Source organism: Antennarius striatus, chromosome 6 (assembly GCF_040054535.1).
Source record: "Antennarius striatus isolate MH-2024 chromosome 6, ASM4005453v1, whole genome shotgun sequence".
Lineage (NCBI taxonomy): Eukaryota > Metazoa > Chordata > Actinopteri > Lophiiformes > Antennariidae > Antennarius > Antennarius striatus.
Genome location: NC_090781.1, coordinates 9,829,914 through 9,850,171, shown reverse-complemented (window position 1 = coordinate 9,850,171; position 20,258 = coordinate 9,829,914). Strand labels below are relative to the sequence as shown.

The following is a 20,258-nucleotide window of genomic DNA, read 5'->3' as shown; positions in this document are numbered from 1 at the left end:
TTTTTCTGATGAGCAATAAAATGCCCTGAATTTCAATTTAGCCTCCTTTTAAATTTCAGAAGAGATATCATTAAGGTCTAATTTAATTCTCAAAGTTTCTCAGAGTTTTCTGTCTCTCTGTGACCTCAGACAGAGAAATCAGAGAGCTCACTTTAATGAACTCATTCGACACTCATCCCAGCTTCAGTTCATGTATTTCATACTTAACTCAGATAGAGCAAATGAGGAGCTCTCCTCAGGCACTCATTTAATTCTCAGACTCAGGCACTCATTTAATTCTCAGACAATTCTCAGACTTAAACAAATGTTTTGTTTTGTCTGAGAATTGATGTTCAATGTTGTTGGTGGATATGCTCCACAGGTAAGATGTGAGGTGGAGGAGAAGGAGAAATTCTGGTTGGACTTGGATGAAGTGATGCAGAACATACCTAGAAGTGAGAGAGTTGTCATTGGTGCAAACTTCAATGGAAAAGTTGGTGCAGGAAATGGAGGTGATGAGGAGGTGATGGGCGAGTTTGGTATCCAGGAGAGGAATACAGAAGGAAAGATGGGGGTTGACTTTGCATAAAGGATGGAAACGGCTATAATGAATACTTTCTTCCAGAAGAGGCAGGAACATATGGTGACCTATAAGAGTGGAGGTAGGAGCACACAGGTAGACTACATCTTGTGTAGACGGTGTAATCTGAAGGAGATCAGTGACTGGAAAGTAGTGGTAGGAGAGAGTGTAGCCAAACAGCATAGGATGGTAGTGTCAAGAATGACTCTGGTGGTGAGGAAGATGAAGAGGGCAAAGGCAGAGCAGAAGACGAAATGGTGGAAGCTGAAAAAGGAAGAGTGTTGCATAACGTTTAGGAAGGATGGGTAGTCAAGAGGTGCTTCCAGATGACTGGACAACTACAGCTAATGTGATCAGGGAGACAGGTAGGAGAGTACTTGGTGTGTCATCTGGAAGGAAAGTAGATAAGGAGATTTGGTGGTGGGATGAGGAGGTACAGAAGTGTATACAGAGAAAGAGGTTAGCTAAGAAGAAGTGGGACACTGAGAGGACTGAGGAGAGGAGACAGGAGTACAGGGAGATGCAGCGTAAGGTGAAAGTAGAGGTAGCAAAGGCCAAACAAGGGGCTTATGATGACTAGTATGCTACGTTGGACAGTAAGGAGGGAGAGACTGATCTATACCGGTTGGCAAGACAGAGAGACAGAGATGGGAAGGACGTACAGCAGGCTACGATGACTAAGGATAGGCTTTAGAAGTGAATTGACAGGTGTCATTAGTCTGATGGGAAGATGGTAAGAGCACTATGAAGAGTTCATGAATGAGGAAAATGAGAGAGAACAAAGACTAGAAGAGATGGCTCTTTTGGGCTAGGAAGTAGCACAGATTAGTTAGGATGAAGTGAGGAGGGCATTGAAGAGGATGAAGATTGGAAAGGCACTCGGTCCTGATGTTATACAGTACCTGTGGAGGTATGGAAGTGTCTTGGGGAGGTGGCAGTTGAGTTTCTGACTGGGTTGTTCAACAGGATCTTAGATAGTGAGAAAATGCCTGAGGAATGGAGGAGAAGTGTGCTGGTGCCCATTTTTAAGAACAAGGGAGATATGCAGAGTTGTGGCAACTACAGAGGAATAAAGCTGATGAGCCATACAATGAAGTTATGGGAAAGAGTAGTTGAAGCTAGACTAAGGGCAGAAGTGAGCATTTGTGAGCAGCAGTATGGTTTCATGCCAAAAAAGAGTACTACAGACTCTGTATTTGCTTTCAGGATGTTGATAGAGAAATACAGAGAAGGCCAGACGGAGCTGCATTGTGTTTTTGTAGATCTAGAGAAAGCTTATGACAGGGTGCCCAGAGAGGAACTGTGGTATTGTATGAGGAAGTCTGGAGTGGAGTGGAGTGGATAATTATGTTAGAGCGGTGCAGGACATGTATTAGGACTGTAAGACAGTGGTGAGGTGTGCTGTAGGTGTGACAGAGGAGTTCAAGGTGGAGGTGGGACTGCATCAGGGATCAGCTCTGAGCCCCTTCTTGTTCACTATGGTGATGGACAGGCTGACAGACGAGGTTAGACAGGAATCTCCATGGACTATGATGTTTGCAGATGACATTGTGATCTGTAGTGAGAGCAGGGAACAGGTGGAGGAGAAGCTAGAGAGGTGGAGGTTTGTCCTGGAAAGGAGAGGAATTAAGGTTAGCTGCAGTAAGACAGAGTACATGTGTGTGAATGAGAGGGACCCAAGTGGAAGAGTGAGGTTACAGGGAGAAGAGATCAAGAAGGTGGAGGATTTTAAGTATTTAGGGTCAACAGTCTAGACTACAGTAATGGAGAGTGTGGAAAAGAGGTGAAGAAGCATGTACAGGCAGGATGGAAGTGGTGGAGAAAAGTGATATGAAAAGTGTGATGTGTGATAGAAGAGTTTCAGCTGAAATGAAAGGACAGGTGTAAAAAAGTGTGGTGAGACCAGCGATGTTGTTTGGTCTAGAGACAGTGTCACTGAGGAAACGACAGGGGATAGAGCTGGAGGTAGCAGAGATGAAGATGCTTTAGGTTTCTCAGGTAAAATGCAGCACAGTGGCACAGTGGGTAGTGCTGTTGCCTCATAGAAAAGAGGTCCGTGGTTCTGGTACTTTTCTGTGTGGAGTTTGTACTTCCTCCCTGTGTCTGTATGGGTTCTCTCTGTGTTCTCCGAATTCCTCAAACCTCTAAAAACATGTATTATACATTGAACAGGTCAGTTTACACTGTCCATATATATGAATGTGTGTGAATGGGCGCCTGGAATCAGCTCGAATAGGCTCAAGTGTAAACTTGTGACTGGAATTCGGATAAGGTGTCTGAAGATGATTACTGATTGTCTTATCTTCAACACAATGAATAAATGAACGATTAATTAATAAAATATGAGGTAAGATGAATACATGTGACCTTTTACACCAAGGTCTTAGTTCCATTATGTGTGCTGCTTTATGCATTTATAATTTGAATGGAAACCCACTGATTTCACAAACTAAAATATATTTACTTGTGAGGGGAGTAGTGATAACTGTTATGCACCTGTCATTGCTCTTTTCCGTATTGTTTCTGAGATTTCATTTTGTGTTTTGAATTTGGGACTCTCCAGCTATCTGTAGCTGTTCTTACACAGATGTTACACAGTCCTGCCAGATCAAGAACCATTCTTTGTGTGCCTTTGTGCATTTATGCTGCACAAATCAATGGCAGTATAACACCAATCCAATGTGTAGTTGCAGATATGTACTGCCTTGCATGACAGGCAAGGCATAATGTGTAATGGATTACCATAGGTATCCACAACAGCATTTGTCATGCACTGGACAGTGCTTTGTAAACAATGCTTAATGTAACGACAGCAATAGTTTACTTTCCCTACTACATGGTGGTTGAATTTGTGCCTTCTTTCTCCAAGCTTACTGTAATATTAAATCACTAAATTATTTACTTACCATCATAATGACAAGCTGCTTCTCTAGAGTATGTAAAGCTGGCTATACTATTCTCAAAAGTTGTAATTACAACTTTCATACTTAACTCAGATAGAGCAAATGAGGAGCTCTCCTCAGGCACTCACTTAATTCTCAGACTTAGATAAATATTTTGGCTGTTTCTTATCATCAAGTACGATTCAGGTATTTTTTCCTTGTCTTTAAGTACTGATTATTTTTTCTTCAGCACCAGCATTCATTTTAAAGTGTTTAAACATGCCTCTTAGAGATGTTTTCATTTGATGAGCATTTGATGAGTTGAAGAATTTAGCAATCATCTACACAAATGAAGAGTCTTCAACAATGTCCCTGATGTCTGAGCAGAGAGGAAGCATTAAAGTTGACATCTCCACTATAGAACTCATTGTTTCATATTTGTTATTGTTATCTGTTGAGTCCCTCATTTGTGTCCTTCATATTTTGTACAAGGTGACTGACTGTCTTATGAGATATTTCTGTTTCAAGTCCCATGAATAGACTGGAACCTCCCCACCTTCCTGCAACAAAGTGGATAAAACCTCAGTAATGTATTATTTTGTGAGATTTGAATACTTCCAAAATAAAGATATGTTGTTGAGAATGTGACAAATATATATGATATGTGAATATCATACAGACATTGCTCACTTTAATCTTGTAATTTAATGTGATGAAAAATTATAATTAAAAATGTGTTGTCCAGGAGGGCTCCTGTGGAAGACATCGCATTGATTAGAAGGTTGGATGTTATATCACCCTTGCAGAGCAGCACTTACCGCCTTAAATGTTACACTCACACACGCACGCACGCACACACACACACACACACACACACACACACACACACACACACACACACACACACACACACACTCACACACACAGGAATGCACGGCATACACACATCCCACTAATGACGATGGAATGTCACCGTCTTTCTGCTGTCTTCCACGTCTGTATCCCTGCCACCAGCAGTCACAAGAAGCAAAAAGTTTGAAGTTATATCTTTTATCATTTTTCAATCATGGACGGTGCCAGACAACGAAACACAAAGTCACTTCTCACCATCATTTCGATCCCTCTGTTCTACTCTTCAGAACACGCCACCCTTTGTCTCATCTCCCACTACTCTTCAGTTTGTCGTTAGATGACTACTAGGACTTGAGCTTTCTCTCCTGACTATCTGACTGTACCACAATTCATTGCAGGACCACAAGTAGTACAAACTCTATGAAGATCCAGTAAGAACAAGAAAAAACATCTTACTAATTGAAATTTAATACATTTCAGGTAAAAGATGAATTTTAATAAATTAACAAAAGAATTACATTTGTTTTTCTGTCAAAGCTACTGAAAACTATTGATATTCATCTGTGTCAATAATCATTAGTGTGTGTTAAATTTAGGGTGCTAAAGTCTTGGTTAAAAATCAATAATAGCAAAAACCTGAGGTCTAAGTTTTCATCCATCCATCCTTTTTTAAATAAATGCACAATGGCTCTTCCAATCCATGTGAGGTGAATCTGTTGCTGGGCGAGTGCAGCATCCAGTTCTGAAGTTCAGCCCAATCAGTCGTTTGACAATAGTCCTTTGAAAATTCTTGTTTCTCTCTAACCCTTGTTTCTTGTGAACATATTCCCATTATCCACTGCTGAACCGATTTCCACCTTTTCACATTTTCATTTTCTTTCTTTGCTTATTTTACTGTTACTGCTCTCGACTGATAAAAGCTGACCCTGTACTCAGCCAACCATACATTTTTTTAGATTGATGCTTAGTTAAACTGCACTATAAATTGCAATTACCTTTGATGCACTTGGAAAGAGGCTTAAATAACAGAAATCTTAAAATCAGAATATATTAAACCAATAAACAATGTCAGATAATGAAATGTTTAGTGTGAATCAATATGTATGTAAACTCTTTTGTAGCCTTTAATATAGCCGATGCATTGCTTCCACCTTACTGTGAATGATTTGATTTCTTCTGGAATAAGCTGCAGACCTCTGTGAAACTCTCACAGAGGGACAAACATTAACTTTGTCTCCTCTAATACGATCTCTCTCTTTCCTCCTTTTATCCATTGCTTTCAGGGGGACGACAGAAAAGTAGCCCTGTGTGTTCACACAGTAGCATCTCTGTTGCTGTTTTGACTTTGACCCATGTCGGTTGCTGGCTGCCGTCCTAATTGTGTGGAACTGTGACTCTTTCCCTGGTTCCTTCCTGAGAAAAGAAAAATGAAGCCAGACACCTGTTCCCTTTGTGTCTTTATTTAGTCCTCCATCGACCCCAGTTTTTATGTTTATGTGTGTTTGCTTTTTTTTCTTTGTCTTCTGCAGTGGAGCGATGCATGAGTGTAATGCAGTCCGGGACACAGATGGTAAAGCTGAAGGCGGGATCCAAAGGGCTGGTGAGACTCTTCTACCTGGATGAGCATCGTTCCTGCATTCGCTGGAGGCCCTCACGCAAGAGTGAGAAGGCCAAGAGTGAGTATGCTTTGACTTACTTATGTGGAACCACACATTTACTATTTAATATATACAAGAGCACATACACACGCATCACTATTCTCCTGCAGACAGACATCAATTACAACATGACCTTCTTCCCAGTGGTAAATATATAAATATAAAACTATTTTAAAAGATGTTTATATTTCTATTAGAGCAAGATTCTGTTTCATAATGAAGAGTTAATTATTCTCATGTTTATCTTCCTATGAAAAATCAAAAAGCGAGGAGTTTGCATCATTTAACTTTTCAAAAGGCTGTGCAAATTTGTTGTTCTTGGTTCATTCCTCTGCTATACAATTGTCATGCACTTTCATCTAGGACTGAAGGATGAAGTTGGTGTTATTCCAGATTTGCTTTTACTAATTTTTATTAAATTGTACAGACAGAAATCAATATGGCTTTGTACTTTTGTCCCTGAGAAGTAAACAGGATTAGACAAACAGGACAGATTTTAGCAAATGGTATCCAAAGACATTTTTAAATTAATTTCATTATTTTTTCCCCCAGATTTTACACTAATAATCAATAATCATTTATTCCCCATCTCACCTCTATTAGTTACCATTGATTCACTGTACAAAGTGACAGAAGGCAGTCAGTCGGATATCTTCCATCGCCATGCAGACGGCAGCTTCGATCCAGCCTGTTGTTTCACAGTGTACCACGGAAACCATATGGAGTCCCTGGACCTGGTGACCTCAAACACAGAAGAAGCCAGAACTTGGATAACCGGTCTTCGGTACTTGATGGCTGGCATTAGTGATGAGGATTCCCTGGCCAAACGGCAGCGTACACATGACCAATATCCTTCAAAAATAAAGATACACACAAATCACTTTTTTGTGCTTTTGTCATTTTGCTTAAGACTTCAGGTAAGTGTGAAGAAGTTCAGTAAAATCAGAGTTATGTTTTTCTCTAATAAAAAAAGAAGCGACCAACTCAAACACACTCTAAACAAAAATGTATTTCATCTAGAGGGGAGTGACATTTTCCAAGTGTGGGGTGTTTATGCTCACTCAGGGAATCACAAGATTAAATGGAATAAATGGAGTACAGGTAGTCCTTAAGATACTGGCTTGCAAATCATTGGGACATACAACCGTATCTGACAGCTGTAATTCTCCTGTCTGTTGCAATGTACACAGAACAGCATGACATTAACACCCCATAGACACAGATTTCACGTCATGTCAAAATAACTTAACAAATATTAGACTATGTGAACAGTTTGCTCTGATATTGGACTTCCTGTGACTTTCCCCCCCTTTCCTGTTGATGTCTCATCTGCAGTTTTTCCTTCTTTTTATCTACATCTCTGAACATTGGCGCAGGGAATGAATGCACAATATATTTATGTTCATGGGGGCTTTCACGAACTTCTAGACTGCCCCTGACAATTCAGATCAGGTTGGAAGATAGAGTCAGTGATGTAGCCCATAGACTACCTGTAAGAAGACCTTGTCACAACCTGCCTGTTATTTCATATTTTCTAATTATTGATGGCATTGTCCCCATGTAGGAGACAAACATTGAATGTCTTGCTATTTGATGTTAACTATTGGTCAAGTTAACTGAGAAACTTAACGAAAGTAAAACAGAGTTATCAAACATAAAGTGGCGTGATGACCAGGAAGCGCATCAGTGCATCATTCACATAAGTGCGGTCGAATCCCTCAGTGAGTTAAAGTTTGGCTTGGCCTCTACCACCCTGAGGATAAAATTCATTCATTAGAGGTAGAGATGTAAAAGTTACATTACGGTACTACAGTATTTTATTTCATGTATGTGTTGTGTTCATGTCCTGTAATTGTTTCTGGTAAGTCTTAGGGAATACTGCTTTTGTATTTACAGTAATAATGACATTTATATGACCTCATTCAGCTTACAAACAGCCTCTCAGAAACCGATTGTGTTCGTAAGTTGAGGACTACCTGTATTTTATTGAGCTCAAATACTTGGCAGACTTTATTTATTGTCATACACCTGATACACAATTTTCCCTTAATGTGTGCGTGTGTGAGACATGGCTGAAGCAGACTTTTGAGGAGGCAGATAAAAATGGAGACGGGTTCCTGAACATTGAAGAGATCTACCAACTGCTCCACAAACTGAACGTCAACCTGCCACGTCGGAAGGTCAAGCAGATGTTTCAGGTTGGAACATGAAGCCACATCTTGTATAAATATTTCAGTTCACTGACATCACATTACTGATGCATTTTTAATGTTAATTTGCATTCGTGTAAATCAAATAAACATGAAGGAAATATTTAATAAAGTCATACTGGAGAGAGGCACTTTAAGAAGAAAACGATAAAACAGAGTAGATGTGGGATGCTTCAATTTTTAAAATGTAAGTTACATCTAGTATCTTCAAAAGTCCACACAGTGTTTAGTGGCCTACTTAAAAATAAAACATTAAAGGTATGAGGGAACACAATGCAGCATTTAATGGAATTAAAAATATTGAGTTACATCTATTGACCATGCAATGACAGAAGCATTACAAAAGCCAGCTGCAAAGTTTAGGTGGTGAGGCAATAAATAATAGAAAAAACTGAAAAGTTTGCTGGCTCTGACACCTAATGGGAAGCAGAGAAGTAATAGAAAATATATATGAATTTTAGTGGGTATTAAATTGTAATATTACATTAAATTGTAAAAAGATGGCAACTTCAACAGGACTCCTGAGTCTCTGAAACCTCTAAGCCTCCTCTACTTTAGTTTTGATCACTCTAAAAATAGTAGAAAAAGTTTTAAGTTCTGCATAGTGTTAAAAATTTAATCTACAGGGTTAATTTGCAAACAGATTTGAGTTTGTGTAAAAGGGGTTCAACAAGACATTTTGGTCAATGAATACCAAACAGTCTTATTTATATAATTAAATAATAATGCAAATCTTTTATCAGCCCATGAGTTTAATTTATGGGTAATTGATTTTCTTTCAAAATGAATATGAATAGCAGAAAGGAAAATAATCCTCAAATTAAGAAATTAAAACATCAAAAGCATTTTTTGTAGTCTACCAGTTTGATGATAATATTTTTTACATTTCCTTGGATTTCTGTCTTTTTCAGCGTGAACTGTAAAAGTGCTGTAAAAATGAATAAGAAAATTCCAAACTGAGTTTCGGTTAATGTTAATATTGGACCAATTTTGTGATGATTCAAAATGGCACACTACCTTAATTCTATTGCAGTTAAAAGCTTACAATTTGCTGGCAGTATATGCACATTTGATAAAATGATCTAAATGCAGTGTCTCCCAATTTGATTTCACAGTGTTTGTCTGTTCATAATGAGCTTAAGTGCAATTTCACACCATAAAACAATTCCCTCTTTGGGCTTAAGTCAGACAGAAAATTTAATTTGTTTACTTCTGTCCATTTGGCAGACTAGGATGTTTCCACCTGAACAGCTCAAATGTTGTAAATGGCTTTTTTTTCCTGTCCATCCTTTCCTCAAATCCATCACAGTGATTTATCCTGTAAATGTATGTAGATTATCTTTGTGATTGAGTCCCCAGTGCACATTGTGAGCTCATTATGGGGGTGTGAGGGAGGCATTAGCTGGCATTATTAGATTTTCTGTAGAGCCAAATGGACCCCTGTGAGATCCAGGTAATAAAAGATTCTAGGTCCCCGCAAGCTGTGTGTAGCAACAGCATTGACCGAACAACGAGTCACACTGTATGTGTCCTCAGGCAACATGAGGTTAGATGTGAGGTCAGGGAGGGAATGCACTGCCTACAGAGGGAGTATGTTTGTGTCATGTACGCTGGCACAGTGTGGGTTTGTTTGTTAATTTAAAAAATAATAAGTTTGAAAAAAAATATGATGGAGCAATAAATGAAGGTGGAGGACAAGAAAGACATCCATCAAGTATCTTAATTCTGACCATATGCATTGAGTTATATATTTGTAACTTACAATAATTAGAGTTTTAGCACCATGTCACATCCTGATGATCAAAGTGAATTATGTTTTACTGCATTCATTTAATCTGACAGTTGGGCCTAACCAACCAGTCAAGTGATTCAACAACCAGAGGAGAAAACCATCAATGGGAATGTAGCATATTTAATTTCTCAAGAAACCTCAGATGTGAATGACAATTCAGAATTGTAAAGCAAGATTGATGTGTACAAAAGAAACTGTTGTACATTAAATGTTCCTGTATGTGGAGTAAAGTAAATGTTAGGATGAGAAGAATCAGCAATGACTGCAATGTCTCTGTGGACACAAGTGTAACAGTTATAAAACCTTGTTCAAGCATTGTTAAGAATCTTAACAATCACATTTTTAACAATTCTTAACAATCACATTGTTAAGAATTTTGACATTTTTACTTACAGATTATTTTTCTCAAAAATTGATCTTCCCACATTATTTTTAATACAACCAGAATGTCTCATTTTGTTCATAATCAAATTACACCATTCCTGGTGCTCACTTTAGGATTTGAAGGGAATTCAGAAAGTTTTCTTTAATTTAAGGACTGTGTGGCTACCACTGGGAGGGATGCACTTGCAATGAGGTTTGATATTACTGTATATAAACAAGCCATCAAGATTTGGTATATCCCACAAATAGCTATCACTGTGCGTCACAGAATGAGGAGACAAACACTCTAGCCTCCCAATAAATGAGGCTCAGGAGAAAATGTCTGGTCATGCTGTTGAAATGACCTCAGGTCAGCATCTTAGCTGCTGAAAAACCCCGCCAGTATATTTCATTTGGATTAAGTTAAGTAATGTCAAATATCTCTGCTGTTTATAATGAGACCCTATGGGGCAGTTGAGTCGAATTTTCTTGTGCTCCAGGACTTCCAAAGCTGTCTGTTTTCTTCCATGCCAGCATAAAGATAGCCAGTTCAAATTTTGATATGATTCAGTGTAAAAATAGTGGATGTAGGATTGAGCACAAGTTTTTACAAAGATGTTATCTTTTCCCTTCCTCTCCTCTTACTATGATGTCACCTTCACATAGCCTCTGAAGGCAGTCTTTATGACGTTTAATTTCTAATTGAATCAAAACTATGGTTTTAATGAAGAACAAGAACCAATGCAGTCAGACTGCAACATCCCGCGGCACCATCGTGGTCACTCCCAAAGAGAACCTCAGCATTTTCATCTCTGCTACCTCCAGCTCTGTCTTCTGTTATTAAAAATGGGCACCAGCACACTTCTTCTCCATTCCTCAGGCATCTTCTCACTATCTAAGATCCTGTTGAACAACTCAGAAACTCTACTGCCACCTCTCCTAGACACTTCCATACCTTCACAGGAATATCATTAGGACCGAATGCCTTTCCACACTTCATCCTCTTCAGTGCCCTCCTCACTTCATCCTGACTAATCTTGGATACTTCCTGGCTCAAAAGAGCCACCTCTTCTAGTCTTTGTTATCTCTCATTTTCCTCGTTCATCAACTCTTCATAGTACTCTTTCCATCTTCCCATCGCACTACTGACACCTGTCAATCCACTTCTAGCCCTATCCTTAGTCACCCTAGCCTGCTGCATGCCCTTCCCATCTCTGTGTCTCTGTGTTACCAACCTGTGTTGATCAGTCTCCCCCTCCTTACTGTCCAACCTAGCCTACGAGTCATCATAAGCCCCTTGTTTGGCCTTTGCTACCTCTACTTTCACCTTACGCTGCATCTCCCTGTACTCCTGTCTCCTCTCCTCAGTCCCCTCAGTGTCCCACTTCTTCTTAGCTAACCTCTTTCTCTGTATACACTCCTGTACCTCCTCATTCCACCACCAGATCTCCTTATTTACTTTCCTTCCAGATGACACACCAAGTACTCTCCTACCTGTCTCCTTGATTACATTGCTGAGTGTACAGAAGTTAAAATTTGATCTTGACCTAGTTTTCTCAAGATCAAGGACATCATCTCATTTTCATCCCCTATGCCGTCCGAGTAATGTGCTTTTTATTTAATCTTTCTATCAGCAACGGTTGCGAAGATAAGTGGTGGACTACTTAACGGATGGACGGACGGACAAATGGATGAACACACAAATGCTGACAATTACTGTACAATACTTCACCACTTTGAAGCAGGATATAACAATAAATCATCTTGAGTTTTTAATGGGGTTTCTATCTGAAAATGGGAAAATATAGCAAAAATGTAGGATTTTTGAACAGTTTGTCCACATGTCTGATGGGGACAGAAGTTAATGATTCATAGGATTAGTGTGTGACATGCTACTGATAATTTATCTTATTTTTACACTTGCAGGAAGCAGACACAGATGACCAGCAGGGCACCTTGACATATGAGGAGTTCTCTGTATTCTATAAGATGATGTCTCTGAGACGGGACCTGTTCCTGCTGATGATGGCGTACAGTGACAGGAAGGACCATCTGACAGTGGAGGAGTTAGCCAACTTCCTGTGCAATGAGCAGAAGGTTAGAAGTCCCCCTGCTCTCAAATTAGAGCCAAAACATGCTCAGCTGATGATTTTTAACCCAGCACATTTGTATGTAGAAGTGAACAAAAACAGTATTTCCTCACAATAAATCTGACAGATAACTCCTTCTGTCTCAGCTGTCTGCCCAAAGGCATCTGCTCTGCTAAGCTTGTCTATCTTCCCTAACATTGTTTTGTCTCAGGGGTGCTCTTTTCTTGTTCTTTTCAGTTTTTTTTTTGCCTGCTATTTCTTTTTTTGTTGTTCTTTCTGACACACTCTGCACTTTCACAATGCTATGGTTTCATTTATTATATTGTATTTACAACTCTCAGGTGAGAAACAGTTCCCAGAATATGTTGCTTGTTTAACATGGTTGACATTTAAAATAATCTTCTTTTCCTATGGGCTTGTCCCGTTTGAGGTCGACAAAAGCGTGTCATCTTTTTCCAATTTAGCCTATCATCTGCGTCCTCTTGTCTAACACCAACTGCCCCCAGGTCATCCTCACTACATCCATCCACCTTCTCTATGGTCTCCCTCATGCCTGGTACTGAATCTCCATTCTCATCACCCTTTTACTAACATACTCATGATCTCTTCTCTGGACGTGTCCAAACCATCGCATTCTACTCTATTTTTTTTCTCCTAAACATCTCACCATGGTTGTTTCTCTGATAAACTCATTTCTGAACCTATCCAACCTGGTCACACCTAGAGAGAACTTCAAAATCTTTGTCTCCACTACCTCCAGTTTTACTACCTGTTTTCCTTTAAGCGGTACTACCTCTAATCCATCCATAATGGCTGGTCTCATCTCTGTCTTATACACTTTGCCTTTTATCCTAGCAGAGACTGTTCTGTCACAGCAGACATCCGACACTGTCCTCCACCCATTCCAGCCTGTTGGATCGGTTTATTGACCTCCTTACCACACTCGCCTTTGCTCTGGACTGCTGAGGACCCCAAGTTTTTAGTCCTCCACCTTCGTTATTTATTCTCCCTGTAGCCTCTCTCTTCCATTTCCACTAATATTAATTCCTCACCTCTCCAAAGCATGCTGCTATCTTTCTAAATGTTCCTCCACCTGCTCCCTGCTTTCACTGCAGATAGAAATGTGAACTGCAAACATCGTGGTTCAGGACTACCTGTATTTTATTGAGCTCAAAAACTTGGCAGACTTTATTTATTCTTATACACATGATACATGATTTTCCATTAATGTGTGTCTGTGTGTGAGATGTGGCTGAAGCAAACTTTTGAGGAGGCAGATAAAAATGGAGATGGACTCCTGAACATTGAAGAGACATACTAACTGCTTCACAAACTTAACAACCCAGGGAAACAGGAAGAGGCTCAGAGCTGATCCCAGGACAGTCTCACCTCCACCTTGAACTCCTCTGTCACACCTGCAGCACACCTCACCACTGTTCTGCTTCCCTCGTACATGTCATGTAATATTCAAACTTACATCTTCTACTCTACCTCTCTCATTTTCCTCATACATCAAAGACCCATTACACTGCTAGCACCAGTTAACATATTTCCATCTTTATCCTTAATCACCCTAACCTGCTGCACATCATTCCCATCTCAATCCCTCTGTCTGGCCAACTTGTAGCGTTCCACCACCAATTCTCCTTCTGTTCCTGCCTCTTCTATATATAAAATCTGCACCAATCACAAGTGTCTCCTTCTCTGGAATGCTCCGACTAACTTCTTCCTCCTCGATCCAGAATTTATTTTTCTCCTTCAGTTAACATCCTATCTGTGGGGCATAACCACTAATCACATTATACATAACACACTATATTTCACGTTTCACTCAATCTGACGCTCCAAGACACTCTTAAGTAACTCTTCTTTTAAAACGACCCATACTCCATTTCATTTAATCCTGCTCCTAAACTTCTAGATTTACTGCCTTTCCATGTGCTCTCCTGCACACCCACTAAATCCATCTTCCTCTTGATCATCATGTTAACCAACTCCCTTTGGAGCATTTCTTGTCATAGTCCCTGCATTTCAGATCTTGGGGCTTTCCATTCATCTTTCCAACATAAATGTTTAGTAGAAATTGGAAATCATCCGAACATCACTTATCCTTTACAACACAATATATTTGTCATTATCTAGTCTCAAAGAGCATATACAGGGTATATATTAAAACAATCTTCTTCTTTTTTACAATAGATGACCAATGTGACTCCAGAGTATGTTGCAGAAATCATCGACAAGTTTGAGGTGTCTGACGAGAACAAACAAAGAGGTGTCATGGGAATTGAAGGTAGCTTTCTTCTTTCCTCTATTTCTTTGTCTTTCCTCTTTCATGATATACTCTATCTGTTTTCACGCCCCTGCAAATCTTTTCATCTTAACCCTCTTTGTAGCTGTCGTTGCAAAAATCATAATTATCTCTTTTAGCTTGTCAGTTGGTGTCAAGACCAGGAAGTATTATTTTATACCTTTAAAGTTGTCTTTCTGTAAGACTGGGAGAAAATGTTTCGATTGGATTAATTATTGGACATTGTAAACACAACATGATAAAGATTACACAAAATACACAGGATGAAATCATTTTTGGAAGGGCTGGAGCCCACTACGTTGAAAGCTGAACAACATGATGCTCCAATTACAGCTGATGAAAAAACACAGGTTGTTAGTACTCTGAAATCATCACTGAGGCGTGATGGTTTTATAGCTGAGTTTTGATTGCTGGAAGAGGTCACCACGCTATCCCTGTAACCTTATAATGAGGGCTTTGAAAGGGAATGTCATATACCAACTATTGCTTTATGCTGATTAAATTTTCTTTTTGTGATGAGAATAAACAAATTAATTCTCGGTTGTTGTATGAAACTATATTGCATGACGTCCATCACACCTCCTATTTTCAGATGGTTCATTCCACTTAATCCAGTTAATTTCTTTCTTCTTCTTCCTTCGTTACTTCTTCTCTGCTGAAAGTTTTCAATAAACACTTGACACAATTTAATATATTTGGTAAAATGTTTTTATGGAATGGCTAATGACCAAGACTGCTTTTAGGAAAAAACAATGCCTGTAGAAACATTTTGGACCTCCCAAATCTGCTCTTAGCTCTGATCTGATTATTATGCTTTAGCCTGAGGCACTTATGACAATGGGTTCTTCCTGCTGACAGATCTCCCCCTGGTACATGATAAAACAATCTGCTGTCTGTACTTTTTGGCCCCGTCGTTATTTTTGTCAGCAAGAATGCCACCATTTCCCCTAAAGTGTCAAAAATAAAATGCTTAAAAATGTACCGTTTTATAAAATTTTATTGACTACAAATGTCTTAGAACACTTTCAAATTGAAGACGAGTTCATTCAGACCAGAATCCACATGGATAAGGGAGATAGATAACCAACTGCTCCGTGCGATTTATGTTCGATAAATAGATAATGAGAATGCGGTAAACACACACACACACACACACACACACACACACACACACACACACACACACACACACACACACACACACACACACACACACACACACACACACACATACACACACACATACAGTGGTACCTCTACTTACGAAATTAATTGGTTCTGGAAGAAATTTCGTAAGTAGAAAGTTTCGAAAGTAGAGACGTGCTTTGCATGCAAATGCCCTAATCCGTTCCAAGCCCCCCAAAATTCAGAAAAAAATGTTTTATAAAGCATAAAAATGGATCAAAACATGTAACAAATAGATGTTACTATTTGATTATGAGAGTTGTGCATAATGTAAAAAACAAAGAAATAGAGTAAAGAATAAAAATGATGGTCATTTACCGTTTAACTGCTGTCCTCATTGTTTTTTGCCTTCTTTGGTTCATGCGCTCTTGCCTCACCATGTCGAACAACAGAGTGAATTCCAGTCCTCCCTTTAATCTTCTCCAACCAACCACGCGCTGCCTTAAACTCCTTAATCTTCCTTTTGTTTTAATAACATTGCGATTGTAGATGCACTACAGCCATATTCTTTGGCGAGATCAACCAAACGCATCCCTTTTTCATGGTTTTCTATTATCTCTTGCTTTGTTTGTACGGACAAAAAACCTCTTTTCTTTGTCTTTTCTTTTCCTCTTTTCTCCGTCACTTTCTTGGGGTCCATAGTAAATACTCTAAAAAATAATATATTTATGTAAAACTCAGAACACCTCATGGGACAAGGGACGAATGACGGGGATGCTGCATAGACACCTATCTAGCTACACATAGAGGTACCTCTTAGCCAATGGGATGCCAGGATGCTAGGTAATAGCCAATGGCAGAGCAGCTATAAGAATGTTGCATTCAGGAATCTTTGGGAGCTGCTAGTAGCAGCCCAGGCTGTATTTTTACCTTTCGAAACTCGAAATTTCTTTTGTAACTGGAGGCAAAATTTTCCTGTTGAGGCATTTCGTAAGTAGAAAATTTTGTATGTAGAGTCATTCGTAAGTAGAGGTACCACTGTGTGTGTGTGTGTGTGTGTGTGTGTGTGTGTGTGTGTGTGTGTGTGTGTGTGTGTGTATATATAAGATCAATACAGGGCATAAAAAGCAATACCCCCCATAGAAGAGACGGTTAGAGTACTATCCAGCTGTTCTACACACACACACACACACACACACACACACACACACACACACACACACACACACACACACACACACACACACACACACACATATATATATGTAGAACAGCTGGATAGTACAGTCAATTAGGTCACCTGACTTGAATGCAGGAGGTCGTGGTTTTCGAATCCGGGTCAAGGCAAGCACTATCCAGTCAACTTACTCTAATGCAGGAGGGGTGTGGTTTGGAATGCAGGAGGACGTGGTTTCAAACCCCAGTTATGGCGAACACCATCCAGTAAGGGTCCTTGGGCCTTAGCCTTAGTCCTTAATGCTGAACCCGCCTACCTCAGTTATGAGAGAACACAACAATCACAGAGTCATACCGGCTTGAACGTAGCTCGGGTCAACAAGGTCCGCATCAGTTTGTTTGGGGAACCAGGGCAATATGATGAGGAGGACGCCAAGTCATCATCACCCCCACAATCTGAGATTGGGTACCAAGCCCCAAGAGACATAGACAGCTTCAATACAAGAGCTACTGACCTGAGAAACAAGATCGTGACCCAACTGGGAACCTGGAGCCTCCAGCAAATACCGATGCTGAGTTGTCAAGTACCTTCAGAACATCTGCCAAAAGATGTGAATGCTGCAATAAGAACCATCCCCACAGGGAACATGACTTACACTGTAGATCAACAAGCTGATTCACAGTAAAGAAACAGTAATCCTCGAGATGCTGGGATATAAGATCAATACAGGGCATAACAAGCAATACCCTCCATGGAAGGGACGGTTAGAGACCAAGATAAAGGCAACACGGAGAGAAGTCAGCCAGCTAGCTGAGCTACAGAAAGGTAACATGGTGAATAAAGGGGTACCCAGGAAATAGAACAAGCTCTCCATACCTGAAGCACTCAAAACTGCCAAACAGAGACTAACAGCTCTGGCTACCCAACTGAAGAGATACATCAAGGAGATAGAGCCCAGGAGAATAATCAAGACCTTCTCCACACATCCAGCAAAGATGTGCTCTCAGTGGCAGGGAAATAACAGCAGCCGGTCAGACCCACCAAGACCTGAGGTGGAGAAATACTGGAAGGGTATATGGGAAAGAGATGCATCACACAACACCAATGCCCGGTGGCTAGTTGACTTGCGAATGGACCACAACAGCGTCCCAGAACAAGAACCAGTAACCATTTCAATCACACACATCCAAGAAAGAGTGTCAAAAATGAGGAATTGGTCAGTACTGGGCCCCAATATGATCCATACATACTGGCTAAAGAAGCTGACAGCACTCCATGAGCACCTAGCAGCACAGATGAACCAGCTGCTAAGGGATGGGACACACCCAAAATGGTTGACTGAGGGCAGGACAGTGCTGATCATGAAAGACCCACAGGAGGGATCCACCCCAAACTACTGGCCAATAACCAGTCTTTGTACAACATGGAAGCTCCTGTCAGGCATCATGGTGGCTAAGATGAGTAGGCACATGGTTCAATATATGAGCAGGGCACAGAAAGGAGTTGGTAGTAACACTACCAAGCACCAGCTACTGGTGGACAGAGCAGTACACAGAGACTGTAAGAACAGGCAGACCAGCCTGTGCACCTACTGGATTGACTACCAGAAAGCCTACGATTCAATACCACACACATGGATACTGGAATGTCTGGAACTGTATAAGATCAACAGGACACTAAGAGCCTTCATCAAGAATTCAATGGGAATGTGGAGGACAACCCTAGAGTCCAATTCCAAGCCAATTGCCCAAGTTAACATCAAGTGCGGCATATATCAAGGGGATGCACTATCACCTCTGCTGTTCTTCATAGGGCTGAACCACTTCAGTCATTTCATCACAGAGTTGTTACGGATACCAATTCCAAAGCGGGACAACAATCAGCCACCTCCTTTACATGGATGAGATCAAGCTGTACGCCAGGAATGAGCAAGAAATCAACTCACTGATTCACACCACTAGCATCTACAGCGACGACATAGGGATGTCATTCAGATTAGACAAATGTGGCCGGATGGATAGAAAAGAGGCAAGATGATCAGAACTGAAGGGCTTGACCTACCAGAGGGCAGGATAGGAGGCATGCAGGACTGCTACAAATACCTTGGAATCCAACAGGCTAATGGCAATCATGAGGAGGCTGCAAGGTAGTCAACCACAGCCAAATACCTCCATAGAGTGAGGCAAGTCCTGAGAAGTCAGCTGAATGGTAAGAACAAGGTCCGAGCCATCAACAGGTATGCACTGCCAGTCATCAGATACCCCAATGGGATCATAGGCTGACCAAAATAGGAGATAGAAGCCACAGATATCAAGACTAGAAAGTTTCTCACCATACATGTAGGGTTTCAACCCAAGTCTAGCACCCTTAGGCTGTTCACCCCAAAAGGTGAACTGCTTAGTGAATGCCTTAGACAGCAGAAACCTGATCAGAGAGAGGAGGAGGACACAACATGGAGTGACAAGCCCCTACACGGCATGTACCACAGTCAGATAGAGGAAGTGGCTTATATCAGGAAGACCTACCAATGGCTGGACAAAGTTGGCCTAACAGACAGCACAGAGGCACTGATCATGGCAGCACAAGAACAGGCCCTAAGTACAACAGCAATAGAGGCTAAAATTTACCACAGTAGATATGCCCAAAGTGCAGGCTATGTAAAGAAGCCCCAGTGACAGTCCAGGATGTGGTAGCAGGGTGTAAGATGCTAGCCCGGTCAGCATACATGGAGAGGCATGACCAAGTAGCTGTGATAGTGTACAGGAACATCTGTACCTAGTATGGACTAGAAGTACCCAAATCTCAATGGGACATACCACAGAAGGTGGTTGAGAACAGCAAGGCTCTGATCCTGTGGGACTTCAGCTTCCAGACTGAAAAACAGCTGCTGGCTAACCAAACATAGTGGTGGTGGACAAAGCAGAAAATAGCAGTGGGAATTCCAGCTGATGCCAACATCAGGAAGAAGGAACATGAAAAGAGCCATATCAGACTATTGTCCTGCAGTATCTCTTTCTATCACAACCCCCACCGGGCAGCAGAGCTACGTTCATGCATCTCCAACACTCAAATCCACCCCTCTTGTTATCATTTGTTGTTGTCTGTGTGAGCATCTCAGAGTGTCAGTTACTTCAAGTGTTTTCTTCTTCTAATCAAGGATTAAATTATAAGGAGCAAAATCTTAATGTGAATTAATCTGAGCTCAAAGCTATCTCGTGAATTACGAGTGATGTTTAAAG

General features: G+C 40.5%; 1 protein-coding gene across 1 annotated transcript in view; it reads left to right on the top strand.

Annotated features, from left to right (window-relative positions):
* The window catches only part of plch1 (phospholipase C, eta 1), an 83,621-nt gene that overhangs the window by 23,112 nt on the left and 40,251 nt on the right, over positions 1–20,258 (top strand). The window contains exons 3-7 of the mRNA XM_068317184.1: positions 5,823–5,969; positions 6,555–6,798; positions 8,020–8,149; positions 12,243–12,413; positions 14,606–14,699. Of these exons, the coding sequence (XP_068173285.1) occupies positions 5,823–5,969; positions 6,555–6,798; positions 8,020–8,149; positions 12,243–12,413; positions 14,606–14,699 (786 nt within the window). The remainder of the gene's footprint in view (positions 1–5,822; positions 5,970–6,554; positions 6,799–8,019; positions 8,150–12,242; positions 12,414–14,605; positions 14,700–20,258) is intronic.